Below are 17,397 nucleotides of genomic sequence, written 5' to 3'. Positions count from 1 at the left end.
GTCGATTGCCGCATCGCCGACCATCACCAGACTAAACATGGACTGCATCACGGACATGATGCGAGAGCCGGGGTGCTATGGTGCCCTTGGGTACCGCCATGAGGTTCATATGCATAGCTGTCAACCCCTTATCAGTGCCCTACCACATTACAGACCAATTCAGACCTTGTTGGTCACCCCGTGCCATTATAAATATCAACGTTCATCCTACATCACAAGGAGAAACACAAACAAATATAACACGAAATGTTGCCCCTATTGAAACGGCCGTACCCCATATGGACTTGAAAACTCAATTTCTCTGCACAAGAATACGGGTAAACCGTATGGGTTGACAGCTATTTATATGTCCGAGAATCTGGGATATTTGTTGCATTTGCAGTGATGTGAACTTCACAAATCCTATTTTCTGCAAATTGACTCCAATTATCCACCACAAAACGTGCGGAATACCCTCGGAAAATATGATGATTTGTCATGCGATTCCACTTACCTGCAAACAAATGTGGGTAGTAGGAAGCCGTCCTACAATGCACGTCAGGAACACATTGTGGACAATAACAACAGGGGCATGGAGAACGTGGGTTTTTGTGGAGCATTCAGGTTACGTGGATAAAAAAAGAATCAAGGGAATTAGCGATGTGGATAAGGCGCTCCACTGTATTTCAAGCAAGATTAAAAAATAAACCCGGCTGATATTGAACAATAAAAAGTGTACGTATGAACGCGCTGTTTTCGTTCGTGTGGATTTTGCATGTGGAGATATTTGTAATCGTGTCCACAATCCATGATACTCTTCAGCACAGTAAAACCTCTCGAAGTCAAACCATGGGAAGTCTTTCCTGAGCTGGGAGTTTTATGGCATAATGCAAACATACATTTTATATTTTTATTTTAGCTACGGGAGGAACCCGGAGGAGCTGCAGTAAACCCGTGCCATCACAGGTGTAGAACATACAAACTCCACAAAGAAAAGGCAGCCGTGTTAGGAATCGAACTCAGAAACTTCTTGGTGCGAGGTGACAATCGTTACCACTGCGTTACCCGTCGCCGAAACATATCAGCTGATGATGCTGATAAATAAGCATTCACTTTCCGCTAGTCAACATGAATACAAGAACCAATTCCAATGTTTATTGGATAAACACCGTTTTGCAATTTGTTTTGTATCTGGGGTGTCTTATCGGGGTAATTGGTTAAAACCAAAAATCAGAAACTCTCACTATAACCCAGCGCCTCAGCATGGGACTGGGGTTTCACAGACATTATCTAGGTATGCCCCAGGGAGACCCTTTGATTTTTGTCTGATAATTACCCAATAAAGAATCAGGAATGTCATCTCATACATAGATCACAGCCGTGCAGAAGATTGCATTTCCTCCATGACCAGCTTACATAATCAGGTAACATTCTGACGGTGACATCATAATGTGTATATTCTCACTTCGACAAGTGAAGTACCCTTGATTATTTTTAAATCTAACATTAAAAAACTGCATCGCCTTGCTCGCCACGCATATATTACCGCTGCACGCGCCTGCACACACGGCATTTCAACTCTCCGCCGTAATTGAATTGTATCATCTAATGCGAACAATTTCGCCGTGGTTTTGGAGAACAAAATAAACTATCCTGTGTCGATTGTCACGGAAAACGTTGCATGTAATATTGATCAATCGTGTGGAAAAGGACACACGTACCCCTTTGAAGTCGTGTTGCATGATTTTATTCCGCTCGGGGTGTGGTGAAGTTGTTACCCCAAACTTCCCGTCCAGCCTGAAAGCCCAACCTCAATGCCGCATGAAACACGGCTCGCCGCTACGTGAATGGGATAAAAGATAAGGCCATGAATATTTCAACCGGACCGATAAATAAAATATTACTGCGAGAGCTTATTCAAATCGGCGAAAGCAAACGTCTCAATCTACGTTCCGCCCAACAAATGTTTGCGTGCAACCGGGTTCCCTGTGGCAGGACCTGGTCCCTTTAACTCTGGTTCTGCCAATCCTGATCAAACGCACACATTTATGTCATCTATTTTTTTTTACTTCTTTCCCCCGCATCCCCCTGGGTGTTATATCACACACGTCTCTGCTTCTCTTGCTGTCATTTCACATTTTCATCTTCATTAGGTGCTACGCTGGCGCAAACACCCAACACGGAATGCACTGCTCATCGACGACTGTCAAGCAACTCTCTGAACTAACACCATGAGGTGTGTGTGTGTGCCATGATGTGGTCGTCATTACACCCTGGATTAGCAGCAAGACATCATCTTTGAAGAGATTAATTCAAAATAATACAGCACGTTGCTGGAGCTATTTGGGCCCTTACCACGATTAGTACACTATTATTTAATACCATTCCGTGTGTTTATTCATGAATACGTGTATGCAATTCATGTGCTCGGTAAAGTGAGCGTGGCTTGGGCCAGGATGCGTCAGCTAGAAAGGGATCATTGCCTATGGTAAAGAGTCTTGACGGAGTGGCAGCCAAGGAATGGAACGCGTCTGAGAGAACGACGAGAGGCAGCTCTGGGTGGATTGCGACATCACGTGACACAGGGAGATGTCGACAGCTTGTGTACGCTTTCATCAAGCGGTGGATTAAGCATGCCTAATGATGATGATGATACACGTGTAGAAATACAATGAACTTCTATTATCCACAATTCCAATTTGCTGCAAATTGTATCTTCCTATTGTCCACGATGTCACGGATAAGAGAAGCGAGAGACAAGCATTGTATATAAAACTTATACAGATGAGGGTTTTTTTCTCTTTCGAAGTAATTTATTTTCCCACAAATATGGTTACCTGTCATTAAAGCACAAATTGACAGTAGCTGGAAAACACTATTTAAATCTGTGGTTACCCACTGAAATTAAATTGTAAGATGTAGAAAGTTTAACACGTAGGATTTCGCGACCAATGTCATCCATAATTGAGGGGAGGGGGGGGGGTTGGGTTAGATCACGTAATATAAATGTGTCGTTAAACCCGCCACCACCCGACACAGCCAACTAATAAGGGGTGGTGGCGGGTCTAACGACACATTTATATATTTACGCGATCTAACCCCCAAAAAAACCTCCTCTATTATGGAAGATTTAGAAAACCACCAAAATGCCGTGCGACTGCTGGAGCAGTGGCAGGGTGGTTGTCGCCGCGAGCGCACTGGCGACGAGTCCCCCTGGCAGCTGCCGGTGCCTCGCGATATCTGCCCAGGAACCAACCCCCTTGACCAACCTACAGCGACCGGCGTGGTGAAGTATGGTCAAACCCCCACAACCAACGTGGCATGGAGAGGCCTTCAGCCCGATTGACAAAGGGCTGTATATGTGTTTGTTTATTTATGGGTTTCGTTATTTAACTGTTATGTTCAATCAAACCATATGATTTAGCTTTCCAAAAATGAACTCTAACAAGAAAATAGCAAAAATTTTGAATGAATGAGGTTTCACGTACAATCAAAATAATGTTACTTTTGATGGTCCGTCCGCATATGTGCCTCTCCATAAGCGCTACGAAAATAAATGTGTTAACAGATCACCGTACGCCACTACATATTAATCTGAAAGAATTATAACAGTTTCCTTCCAAGCCTGTCATTGCAAATGGCATGGGATAAACGTGTTAGAGGGTGACGTCAGTTACCCTCCACAGTCTAGCACTCCGGCATCATTTAAGATGTGCTGAGTTGACTGCTGGGAATACGACCATTCATTCCACGTGTATAATAACAGGTGTTTGCCTCTGAAAATTTCCCCAGAGAACTGCAGGATTTCCCCACGGAAGCCTTGCTTCAACCGTGGTGAGTTGTGGCCGATTTCAGGCTTCTGGTTAATGCTCTCGCACCGCGCGGCACAACTTGCCACGGCTTGCTTGATTTACTCTGCAAGACATTGCAAGATGCACTCAACCGCCAAACATTTCATTCTTAATTTTCCAAGGTTTAATTTACAGAAGGCTCTCCTGAACACATCATCGTCATCATCGGGCATGATAAATCCACTGCTGGATTAAGGCCGCCCCAAACCATCGCCATCTCTCACGGACCCACGATGCAATAATCCACCCAGCAGCTGCAAACTGATTTCATTTGCTCAGTCTCTACGGTGGACATCTTCTTGTGGGCGGGAGGACGGCAGGTCGGCTAAATAGACAACAATTACAATACTAAAGTGCGAAGACGATGGGTAAGAGACTCTGCGTTGTGTTCTGTCCTCCGGAGAGGTGGTGGGCGACTCGACAATGGCTGAACACCGTCGGGTGATGATTTGTGGAACGGCATAACTTTCATTTCAAAGTGGTCGCCTTCAGAAGGACAAATTGCTGTGCCTGCAATAGCGATCAGAGACTCACCCTCCACGTCGCAACGACGCAGCTGAATTCCTCGGCACGAAATCCACCCAAATCTCTGATCACCATTGCCGGATCTTAAAGAGAGAAACGCACCTGTCTCTCCGCACCTTTGGGAAATGGTTTCTCGGGTTCCCATATGCTACAGAGTCCACAATTTTACCTCATTGATCACAGGTGAGCTCACACCGGCTATGCGAAGACGGTACATGAGGGCACATTCTCCACGCTATTACAGATGGCGTGAAACGGACATTTTTTTGAGACTGGAAATCGCTCTCCGCTACCGGGCGTTGAATCGTTAAGCCCACATTTTCTGCCGAATGTGATTGAAGGTGGAGATAAGCTCACGACATGCCAGCTTTCAACACGATCAGCATGCGAGGAGTGCTGTGCAAAAAGAGTGACAGCTCTGGGGGCTGCCTGTGGGAGCCGGAACGAGCGAGCAACACCCATTGCCACGCGCTCCCCCCTCGAAGCCAGGGACGGACTGCGGAGACACGAGAGGGGATCTTTGGCAAAAAGGTGCGAAGCACAATACAATTATAGACATTTGGAATAAGTGGCCGAATTGGAGCGTATCACATTCTCAAGGACTAGAATTGCATTGTGGTGTACCAGTGCGAGCCGGTACAACAACGTGCAATAAAATCGGGTAATTATTATGGATCTAATGGTTCAAGAATTCCTACACGCGTTCAAGTGTACCACTTCCTCGTACTTTCGCGTAGCTTGTTGAGATTGGGAACACAGAAGCCTTGCACTACGCACTCCAGTTGCGCCACAATGGCACAACAATGATCAGTTCGTAAATTGCATAAATGTTTAAGCCGTTCAGTGGTGGCTATGCACGTGGCCTGTAACCCAGCACTGTGGAGGTGAGGGTTGTCGGATCACACACGGATGTTGTGAAACTCCCTGCTCGCGGGCGTCTGAAGGCAGTACAGCAACCACGTGGAGTCCATCAGAAGGGGAATCGAGTTTTGCCCCCTTGCACGTGTGGATTCTCTCCTGGTGCTCCGGGTTCCTCCCAGATCTAAACACTTATTGATTGCTCGATAATAGCACCTTACAATAGAGGATCACAGAGCTTGGGCAATAGTTGGCGCTGCCTCACCACCTAGTTGCTTCCTTTCCTGCTTGTCTGTGGTTCCTCCACAAGCCTGAGTTGTCCTCTTCAATTGAATGAACACTGTGTGGTACACTCCAAGTTAAAATTATGATTATTCATGGCCAAGATCCATGACCTTTCCTCCCACTTTCAATGCACAATCAATTACGATGCTAGTTACTGCATTATTTAAAGTGGTGATATCCATTTCATCATTTGGCTCCTCCAGGCATTTGAATGTTGATGAGTTGCTCCGAGTGAGCAATGGTAAAGGCTCAAAAGCAAACGGAACAGATGTGAAACCACAAAGGGCATGCGGATGAAGAGAGATGTAAAGAGACAGAGATGCTAAAAAAAACCCAGTGGAATAAACATAAAGTCTGTAAAACAATTAGGAAAATGAGACAAGAATGAGAAGAAAAATGGGAGACCATCAAATGATTGAGGATGTCATAGCAATGATTGAAGACAAAATGGGATCATAAAAGCAGGAGATCGGTAGCCAATTGGAAATGTACAAATGGTAGCCCTTAGCAAGAAAGATGGGGGAAATGACACACCATACGGAATCTTCAAATTAGCATAGAAATGTTATAAATATCTTGAGAGAAGGAAAAAAACTCCGTACATTCCAGAAAATCAACAGTTTTTCAGATGAAGACGAGGACATTCCAGATGTCACGGCTGAAGAAGTAAACACTGCCCTCAAGAGCATGACGGGAAAGCTCATGGACCAGATGGTGCGACTGGATATTATCAAAGCAGCAGGGGAACAGTCGTTGGAACTAAATTAGCAGAACTATTCCCAAAATGTTTACACAGAAATCACCATCTCAAATTTGCGTGATGACATGTGCAAGACGTCTAGCCAGTGTGGACAAGTAAAACAAAACCTAAGTCAAGGAAAGCACAACGCTATTAACAGAACATACATTTATTTTCTGCATAAAGAGGTCACAATTTGACAAAAAATGCTCGATAACACAACCAACATTGTGATGTCGAGGTAAGGAACTGGGAGGCTGGGGGTAAACGCAGGAGCTTTGTCGCGGATTGTCCCAAACATCATTTCTTAAACGTGGGTCGTGAACCCAGGCGTGTCACCGTCGATACTGGGACCGATGATACAGTGAATGCAGCTTTTGTATTTATACATTTAGAAAAAGTAAACATTCGGGTAGGTGCCAGTTTAATATATGAAATAAAAAAACAGCACATTTAAGTCTTTCGATTGTAAAAAATAATTTACACACTGACCTAGCAACGTTGAGGGTTATGACGTCCGTAGCAGATCCCAGTTATGGCAGTCGACACCTGAACCACAATTCTGTTCTTACAAATTGACATTGGGGAGAATGATTTGTTTTTGAGAGAGCGCCCTATCTGCCAGGCCTTCTCAGAGTACTTAAAATCACATTTCCAACTTTTTGAAAGGGCATCCCAAGCGGCGGCTGCCTCTGCAGGCACAGGGTCACTCCGCACCCGGCATGTGCGTGGGCATTAGTCCGCTATGTGTAATTACAACTGTGTACTTTGCAGTGTAATTTTCAAAATGTTGTAAATGTGTACCCCGTCGCGCAATGGCCTACTCTTCCGAATGACGTCAGGGGACCTTTGTGCATATATTGGCACAAGGCAGAGGCAAGTGGAAACCAGTGACGACGCGTGCAGTGGACACCTACGGGCAATCTTCCCCGTGGGTCGTGATGATGACAGAGCCCAAACTCGACTGCAAACCGCCATTGCAGCGTCCGAGTAGCTAGGCCTGCAGCGAGGCCTGCTTGTGCGCCTTGGCGTTGTTCACGAGGCCGTGCATGAATGTGAAGAAGAAGAGCAGGTTGTCGTGCTGCCCGGCGTACGGCCCCTGCTGCAGCAGGCCGTGGTATTCGACAAAAAAGTAGTAGATGGCCTCGATGGTGGAGAGGAAGGTACGTGGGGTTCCCTTCTGGTGGCGCCAGAACTGCGATTCCCACGCCTGGAGTTTCACACACTGCAGGGCTGAGCAAAGAGAGACAACATAGCAATAAGTCTTCATCGTCATGGTCATCACCCAGCCATGGGCAATCCACTGCTGGATGAAGGCTTTCTGAAGCTGTCGCCACCTCTCACCGTCCTGTGATGTAATCTTTAATCGAGCATCTGCACAGAAACTGATTTCACCGTCCTTGGATTTAATTTACTGCTTGAAAAAAATATACAATAATTTCATATTCTTAACCACAAAATCTTCACCGAGTCTCAAAATTATTTAGAAAATTGGTCACGCATTGAGACATTTCGCCGGTTCCATTTAACGAGTGTTTTTTTTTACGTGGGAGGAAATGGAAGTGCGTGGAGGAAACCTACGAATGTCAGGGGATAACACCGTCAGGATTGCAAGGAGTGCACAGCTGATTTAATGTACTGCCATTACCTGGAATGCAACCGATCTCAGAAGCTAACCAGGGTTGAGCCTGGATAGTTTGTTGATGGGTAATCACTGTGAATAAACAGACTGCTGAACAGCCACTTGGTCTGCATAAAGCCGTGCAGGCAAATCCATTGTTGGACTGCAAACATGCTCCTATGTCTACGCTTCCCGCTTTCACTGACCCGTTTTCACTGACCGCACGGTGAAATCATGGTCAACTCCGATTACCACGGTTGGCTACGTACGGTGCAAAAGAAGTTCAACATACAAATTGCCCCGACAGCCCATGTGGTGTGCGGAAGCACTCATCCAACAGTGGATTTATAACAAGGCCATACATTTACTCGTGTACATTACCTGGCCACGTCAAGTTTTGGGAATTTTACAAATCTATGTGAACCACTCACCCTTGCCTCCCAAGTGCGGCATCACATGCACGCGTCATCACGCACAGGTGTCGTAGATAAGACCGACCCTCGCCATTTCACCTGTGGAATCGCTATCAAGTGTCTCGGGGCTACGAACAGGTATGAGCACCACCACAAACTCGTTTCTGAGCAGAATTTCTGATGAGTGAGCACACGCACGTACAACTCACCTTTCAATCTCTCGTCCATGCTCATTTTGTTCGTCTGGTTCCAAGTGCTGTCAATGAAAACCACCCGGTGGAAGGGACCTTCTGGATACCTCTTCGCAGAATCCGCTGGCACCTTCGGAGGTAAGCTGGGCACCGGGGTGCAGTGCTCTTCTTTATCGCCAGCGAGCTTGATTTTCTTTACCGCCTGCGGTGAAGGATCACTGGATTGTGAATCGATGCGAGGAGTGACGTCATTTCTGGGCTTCTCTCCTTGATCTTTTTTGTCATCTTTCGTTATCTCTTTTTCCAAATCCTCGAGTGTGACGGAATCGGGTCCGGGAAACACGAGCAAAACCTGCGACCGCAATAAAAAGACACCCCCCCCCCCCGAATAAATTGGCGCTAATATAACAAAAAAACCTCAGTACAATACTAATTAGGCAAGAATTAAAATATAGACTACAAAGATAGAATAATTTTAATTGGCGACATTTACACACAGTGCCAATAGGGTGATGTCATTTGCCGAGGCCACTAGAGCTCAACCTTTTTGGTAGGATGCCCCCTCCCCCGCCCCCCCAAATCAAGATCACTGGTCTCAGTAACCCTCACCCCCTCGCCCCCCGCACCCTCCTCACCCCCTTCCTCACACTTCTTCCTTGTGGTGAATACCGTATTCTCTGGAATATAAATTAAATTGTCACCCCCCCCACCTACCCGGTATTTGAATGCAACAAAAAGTTGTGGTTTCACCTTGCAATCCGGTACGTGTGTGCGTGTGTGTGAAAACAGATCTGTTAAAGCTTTACTGACACCGGGTGTAGCGCTTGGGGTGCATCTTACTTTCCGGACTGTCTTATAAATGCGGTGGATATTTTTCGAGACTCTTGTAGTATGGTTTCCATACAATGCATCGTCCTCCATATATAGAATACTCCCTATTTGCCACAGAAGATTGAGGCATTAATCCACGATTGAAGTGTTTTCATTTTAGTGCAAACAGTTGTTAAATAGGGCCACTAATTTTGTTACAACACCTGGTCGCGCTTCTTTAATATGTCCAGTTATTCCATCTGGGAGCTTTCCCTGTTTTCATACGCTGAAGGGCAGCAACTGCTATTAGCGTGACATCTGGAATTTCCTCCTCTTTCTCTAAAAAGAGTATTCGTTTCCTGAGTTAGATGTTTTTTTTTTCTGCGAGACATGCATATACATTTCCTCCGCGAGTTTTAAGATTCTGTCCCAACCATGTGGTACGATTCCATCTCCAAAGATATACTATTTGTGATTTCCCAATCGTCAACATTCCGTCCGCTGCCTTCGTGCTCCCATTGTTATTAAGACCTCTTCAATCAATTGGGCGTTTTCCACATTTTTTATAGGAATGTGATCGTGATTTTCCAATGCCATGGAATCTGCGTTGTTATGCACTGCATATCTGCCATGCAAAAGCACTTAGTACGCCCTAGAAAGTATGTCCTCGGAGCTGGGATTTACCTTGGAAAAAAAAGGATGGCTTTGTGTACATTAATTATTGACTGAAGTGAGGCCATCAACGTGTTACACTTAAGAACCTGCAGTAATCCATGAGTGGCTGCCCAGATTGGAACAGAAGAACACAACGGTGCTGGCTTAGTGCACAAACGTGTTATTAGTCCCCTCCGCAACATGGCCACCTCAGTCTTCGTATTTCTTTAGTGATACTCGATGTCGTGTTAATAAGCATGTATGTATCTTGAACTTCTTTGGCACCGTACGTAGCCAACCGTGCTAATTGTAGGTGCAGGGGAAGGAAAACAAACGGAACACAAAAAAACAATTCTAAAAAATGAATTTTCAGTCTAGATGATTTCAACGTGAATAGCTCCAGTAGCTTCCTAATATCGGAAGGAAGAGCGTGTCAGACGGCCGCGTAACCATGACACATCGCGGTATTGTGATATGCACTACAATCTAACGTGGAGGCTCGCCTTCATCACCCAGAAACCTAAAAACAAAACACAACATAAAAACCACAAATAGCTCTTGCAACAAAATAGATAAGCAGATAATAAATGTCTCCTACGTAAATATATCTATCCACGTAAAAATAAAACGACGTTTTACACAACGATCCCACGGCCTTCTGAGAATGCAAAGCTTCAGCAGCATTGGCTCAAATACAAGCCACACTCTGGACCAGTTTTGACACAGTGTCTCATCAACAGTCTGGCTTTCTTAAATGAATACTGCTGAACAGCCCAATGTCATAGGCAAAAGTCCCTCTCTTTAAGATATGGGCCCTATCTTGATGCAAAATTACCTTATGACAATGTAAGCGGTATGTCCTCAGCTGTCTGAAATGAATGTGAAGCTTATCGGCATTTTTAATCTCTATCAAATGTGATGGAGTGATGTCAGTCGGGTTCTTTTCTATGTTAGTATAGTTGACAACCTTCATAATTTTAGTAAAGTCTTTATTTGGGCACTTCACTTCGCCATTCTTTCAGTTTAATTGACTTATAATCATAATCAGAATATGTATTTGCACTGGAAGAATACAATGAGCTATAAAGATCTTCTTCACAAATGTCCAGTAGGGGCAGGTCAGAACGTTACAACAAAAAATACAAAAACATGACAGGAGTGCAAAGTATAGCAAAGGTAAGCAAAACACTAAAACAATATGCAAATAAAACTAAATTATTTGTACTTTACCAGGTAAGGCCCACTGAGCTATTAGCTTCTTCTTCAGAATCGACCTGGCCACAAAAATAGCTCAACGAAGTGGCTTACGTGGACATTTATAGCAGCCAAATCATCTAAATAATCGACGTAATGGTGTGCGAGGGGTGAAAAATTCCACCCCCCCAACCCTGCCCTAATATTATCACGTCAACCAATCGGTGAACACCGTTGATCTTTTAATGCGTGCGTACATAGCCAATTAGAGTGCTTTTATTCGTGCACTGCAGTCTCGAATAACGCGACGGACATTATTTCCCGTCGGCGTCTTCAGACCCGTTAGTCGCGCTTTGGTCTGTGGTGGGTAGTCGTCACGCGTCACGAATACTTTGTTCATCATTAACTTTCGTTAACAAAATCAACACAGGATGTCAGTGTGGTGTCACGCCTGTTATTTTTAATAAAACACCATTGGGATCACTGGAACACTCCTGTGAATCGTGTTTTTAAATGAAACCTTCAACCTCATGGTGCACAACTCGGAACACAGATTAGGCAAGCACTGACAAAAGCTGGGCGGGGGGTTTGGGTTGCATTTTCCTTTTAATTTGCACCTACACTGGAGCTGACAGCAGCGAGTGCCTCCTGCTGGTGAGGATTATTAACCATTCTCGGCTTGGGAAGGATGCTACATTCACAACTGATGCGAGCTGTGATGGGCGATGGCGAGATGTCACAATCGATGAAACATCAAGTCAAATATAAACGCAGATTTCGACTGCAATTCGATCCGTTTGTCATTTCCCTGCCCCCCCCCACCGCCCCAATATTATCCCCATTTTGATATCGGTGTCAGGGTCACGAGGCTAAATATTAATTCTAATCTCTCGCAGGGCAGCAGTACAACCCTTCGTGTTGGATAACAGCCCACGGAGGAAAAGGTCACAGCTACCTCAGGTCCACGCAGCAGTGGGCGGCACTTTTCTACCCGCTCTGCGGAAGCGAGTAATGTCTGTTGCACGACAATTAATCCAATGTTTTAAAATTCTCAGAGCCGAGATTTTTCACCAAATTGCAAAACCAAATTTAATGCAATTACTTGCGAGTTCGGTCCAAAGTCATAAGTTGATTTCCCAAGTAGAGCCCGCCGAGCTATTCGGCTCTTTTTTCAAAGGCGACTTGGCCAGCAGACAACAGTGGCAGTCACTGGTGACCGGACTGAGACCAACGGCTCCGAGGACCTGGTTTTAATCACAGGAAAGTGCCTGGATTGGAACCCATGGCCTCATCGGTGCTAGCTCAGTACTCTTGATCTCCGAGCCAATCAGCTACCTCCCACCACAAACACACATTCACATTTAATGAACGCTCACCTTTTCATTTTTATCATACTCCGGGAAGCAGGGGTAGGTGTACATGGTGACATCGTCTGGAGCCAAGATGCAGGCATGCACAGCTGTACTTTTCCCATCCGTCTCGCAGGAATGCTTAATGATGTCAACCTTTAAGGGCAACTGTCGGAAGTGCAGGGAAACAATGGGTTATTACAACAATACGCCGTGCATTTGCACTCAACGTTGGTAGCAGAGGAGGCAGAGCCTCACCTGTCATACTCCAATGAAAATAGCTGTTACGAAAAGTAAAAAAAAAAGAATCAAATAAAATATTAAGATTTTTCCACTGATCTGTGTTATAAATGTAATTTCTGTACGATTCCAATCATTTTTATAGTCAAAATCTCCAAATTTGCGGAGCTCCGCTGCAAATACAGGAAGAGACGAGACGAGAGGTGAGGCAGCGACGAGCTCAGCATCCCCTCTGATTGCGCAACCCCTCAGTAACTGGATGGAGCGCGGGCAATAAGCGGGTACCTGTTAGTATCTCAGTGTGTCACCAATGTAATGTTTGTAGACCCCTTCATTTCATGTCCTCGCCTTCCATACTCCAGGCAACTTATTTCACGTATGTGTATAAATATATTTAGGCTCGCTGGTCTCGTCATGAAACTGCAATGAAAAAGCACCAGGGGAGGCAGCTATCACATCTGCCTCACTGAGGGAGACGTCTAACACGCCCCCCTCAGTGAGGACACACCCCCCTCAGTGTGTGAATCTGGCTCTGACACTAGCCAGTGCCTCCCCAGCCATTGACCTAACCGCACGTCACTGGTTGGTAGTGTGTCCATCAATTATTACACCTTGTTAAACATGCACAATGGGGCAACTTTTTTTTAAGCATGGCATCTGCCCAGCACAGATCCATTGCCCCAATATGCCAATCAGCTGGTAACAAAACAGCACACTATTGCAAGTATAGCAGGTAAAATGCAATGTACATTTCTTGAGTTGAGCAAGGGTATAGGAACCTGGCGAAGAGAGACGAGGAGAGGATTACAAAGTCGAGCTGTGCAAGATGATGACCAGCAGAACTAGTGTTGATTGAACGCAGGGCGGATGAGATGATACAATTTGGTAGACCGAGTCCCCAACATGGGTGGAGGAATCAATGAGTGATGTTCACACAAACAATAATGATGGTAATAGTAATAGAAGAGGATTGTGACAACCAGCGACTGGAGTGAAGCAGTGAGCGCTGGATCACCAATTCACCTGACCGCATTTAGTTGAATTATAACAGGATACAGCTAATGTGGAATCAACATTTTACTCTAATAAGATATCACGGAATGTAATATGATCATACAATGCAATACACTTTGAAGTAAACAAACCTTCACTCTTGGCACGCGTTCTTCTGAAATCCCCTCCAAAAGTGAGAAGCAAGTGTAACAGTAAAACATTCGTGATGCTTGGCACTTTGGGCACTTGGACCGTCCGCGCTTCATTAATTCTTCCAAGACCGTCTGGGATGCCATGCGGAGGTGTTTGAAGGACCCCTCGGCGAGTTGGGTCGGGCCTTGTTCTCCCGACACACTCCTGGGCTGCTTGGGATAGCAGCTGCTGTCCCCCTGCGAATCCTCCACTTTGTCTCCCTTCTCCATCTTTTCCATCATCGATGCCACCGATCGAACATGAGGCGTTTTGAGGGTTCACAGTTTGCGCGTTCTGAAAGAGACAAACGTATTTTGCTTTCAGGATGTAGTCAAGTTTACTATTGTTAAACCAGGTGACAACTCAAAAGGCTGATTTGCACGAGTTACTCAATAGGCTGATTTGAGTGACCTGGGGCATTAGTCAGTGGGAGGTAATGATTGCTTTGTATAATTCCAATTGAGTGATTTGTGGGTAATTTTTTCATTTGTTACATTTGGGCCATGACGCTGGCACACAATGGTGTATACTCTTGTGAATTACATCGGGGGATCATAACGACCACTGTGAAACTGACGGCGCAAATTATTACGGTTATGCCCACAGTAATAATCAGGGTGCCGCTTAATTCCAACCGTCAACAAGCGGCGAATTCGCTGCCGCGACATCATTGCCCAGACACAAAGAACATGAACACGGCGCTTTGTAATTCTGGAGGAAAGTAACAAAAATCGAAACCAAGGCCAAGAAGCCATCACAGCCAATGTAACCAACGCTACCGCACCTCACCATCGCTACCGACCGATTCCTCACCCGATCACCAAGAACCACTCAACAGAACTATGGCTACCACCGTCAGGTTTGAGGTCTTTCATATGGTCCCCAACCTCAATGCAACGAGTTTCATTAACCTGCCCTCGCCAACCTCCAACACGTATTCCACCCACTGCAACTTCAACAATACAGTACTTCTAATACATATTGAAAGCATCGGGTCCTCAATTGGTCGTCTCGGTCTCATCACCACCCCTTGGTTGCTGATCTCTGGGTGTTAATCCAATGCCCGGTGAATGCATAACCTAACAGTTGATTCAAATATTGACAGCATAAAGTGGAATAACAATTAACCCCCTGATTGATTCTATGAACTGTAGATTCAGTGCCACGGTTCGATTCCAGAATCAATTTATTTAATACTGATGTTAACGTTGAAGTAATTGTAGGTGGAGATCGCATGAACCCATTGGAACATATATGAATAAGAAAAACTACAGTAATCTTCCACGTCAATGCATGCACGTTTTCATAATTTATATGAATGAATTCATTGGTACACCCAGATAATATTTGCGGTTAAGTTTATAAGTATTCAAACTTGATTTGAAGCTTTCGTGACTGCAGGAATTACTCTTTGGTTCTTTCGGTAAATTCACTTAGAAATTTTATTTGATAAGTATTTGCATATATAGGGCACTTACTTAAATGCCATACGTTCCTTGCGTTTCATACAATCGCAAACATTACATTGGCTTGCTGCAGTCTAGCAAAGTGTAGCCCCAGTGGCTGGCAGAAAAGGTTCAGCAGGTGTGCAGAGCACCAGCCTACAAATGTCTGTGCCACGAGAGGACTGTGATACCGAGGTTTTTCCAAATTGAGAGCAATGTATCAAATTGGGCAATTTTGGACCATGACGCAGGCACATATGGCCTACTCATTTTTGAATGTCACGATCGTTAATACCCACTGTAAGGGAGACAACACATGTTTATTGTTAACAGACCTGTGGTGCCAGAGGTTTTGACTTTATAGTGTTTTTAAGAGAGTGCACTTGCTTTTTTCTTTACATCTGCAACAAGCCGCAGAGATTTCTCATTGGAAACCTGGCAGCAACAATGTTCAATTTTTACTTGAAGCTTTCGTTACTGCAGGAATTCATATTCTTTGGGTCTTTCGGTAAAGTCACGCAGATAGGTTCAAAGACTTTATCCAAAGACCCAAAGAATTATAAATGTTAAATTTTGCATTATCAAGAGTTAGGGATGAGGCATTAACATCTTTGGGAGTGTTTGTTGTTGTGATCAGGTTATTACTGGCAAGCAGGACTAAGATCGATCACCCTTTGTCGATACACAAGTCATGGGGTTGACCATACTTCATCCCCGAAAACTGAGAACTACACAAGTACACTACTTGAAAATACTGCAGTGGATTTACAAAGGGCTGTATCTATACACTGATGCTATATGCTGGTATATGGGTCCCCCTGTTTATCTAACCCATCTAACTTTGTGGAATTCCCTTGGCAGTCTGTGGCTGGGCATGACTTACGAATAATGGATCATCATCGCCACGACGACCCATGTACAGCCACCTGTTTGTCCATCTGCTGCATTAGGGCCTCTCCATGACGTCCGGGTCGTGGGGTCATGTTTACCTTACTTCACCACGCCGCTCAGTAGCCGGGGTTGGGGGGGGTATAGATGTCGGACCGTAGTGCAGTACAACAATTACATTTGCTGCACTGCCCACAACGTGGCCCACGTACGTAACGTTGCACATCGGATATTCTTAGCGGTCCCAGAGCTAATGACGCCTCGTGGTTGATCGAGCCATCTAACACAACACTCTGCTGCCCACGTGGCTCCACATGGCTGCTTGGCATCACTGAAGAACATCAACACAAACGACTGACCTCGACATTCCCGTCTCTATCACGGACATGGAGGGCCATACACAGTCCCCGTCTGTCAAGGGGCAGTCAGCTACAATACATTTACAACAAACCTTCGTTCACCGACGTACGCACGTGTGCGCGCACAAATACAACAATAACACCGTGAGAGTGGAGTACTCTGTCGTGAAAAGACTCGGCCCAGCAGCGTCTCGCTCAGGACACTGCCGACGGAAGGGGCCTTCGCTAGCGGGAGCTCTGGGAACCCTTCTCGACTCTTGAACAGGGTTCACCTTGGCCTACTCTTCCACCGCGGGTCTCAGACCAGGTGGTAGTAGCCACGCTTTACACCCCACCAGCAGTGGTGGAGCCAATTTGACGGCGGGCAACAGAAGCACCCGGCCTCATCTTAAACACGCATTCTCCATCGCTCAGCTGCCGCGCCTGGAGATCGTGTGGGCTACGGGACGATGTTAAAGTGGTTTCGCAGTGAATGCTTCCAAACGAAACCTTCGGGCGCGCCAGCAAGGAGCCCTTTTAGCGGCTAGAAAAAACACAAAACGCCGCCTCCCGCAACGATTAGCTCGAAGCGAAGTTATTTTTTTTAAATCACCTCCTTCCATTTAAAACGTCGCAAGAGTCAGCGAGCCACAATAACAACAATAACAACAAGAAGATAATCTCCCGGGCCCCCCTCTCGCTTCTTGTTGACGACCTCCGCGAGTAGTGGAGCCGCGCCGGAGACGTCGGGAGGCGGCCACCGCGGGGCCCCGGAACGAGCATCGCGCCGCGCACGTGCTCCCACATCAGAGGATTCCCCACTCACCACCCA

The 17,397-nt window shown here is 45.6% G+C and overlaps 1 protein-coding gene across 3 annotated transcripts; it reads right to left on the bottom strand.

Moving 5' to 3' along the window:
* Positions 1-6,397: 6,397 nt before the first annotated feature.
* DTWD1 (DTW domain containing 1) lies at positions 6,398-17,347 on the bottom strand. 3 transcript variants are annotated; one of them, XM_061564859.1, is made up of 5 exons: positions 17,281-17,347; positions 13,855-14,188; positions 12,497-12,637; positions 8,481-8,814; positions 6,400-7,470 (listed from the first exon to the last, which is right to left on the bottom strand). In XM_061564859.1, the coding sequence occupies exons 2-5, from the start codon at positions 14,134-14,136 to the stop codon at positions 7,232-7,234; spliced, it is 996 nt and encodes a 331-aa protein (XP_061420843.1). In that variant the 5' UTR covers positions 14,137-14,188; positions 17,281-17,347; the 3' UTR covers positions 6,400-7,231. The 3 variants fall into 3 exon arrangements, with proteins under 3 accessions (XP_061420860.1, XP_061420843.1, XP_061420852.1); XM_061564868.1 differs by having other exon boundaries at positions 17,179-17,300; XM_061564876.1 differs by lacking the exon at positions 17,281-17,347 and having other exon boundaries at positions 6,398-7,470; positions 8,481-8,664; positions 13,855-16,199.
* Between the last annotated feature and the right edge of the window lie 50 nt (positions 17,348-17,397).

The sequence above is a fragment of the Lethenteron reissneri genome, chromosome 4 (genome assembly GCF_015708825.2).
Source record: "Lethenteron reissneri isolate LAM-NWPU_2019-01 chromosome 4, ASM1570882v1, whole genome shotgun sequence".
In the NCBI taxonomy this organism is placed as follows: Eukaryota; Metazoa; Chordata; class Hyperoartia; order Petromyzontiformes; family Petromyzontidae; genus Lethenteron; species Lethenteron reissneri.
This window is presented reverse-complemented; position numbering and strand designations above follow the sequence as displayed.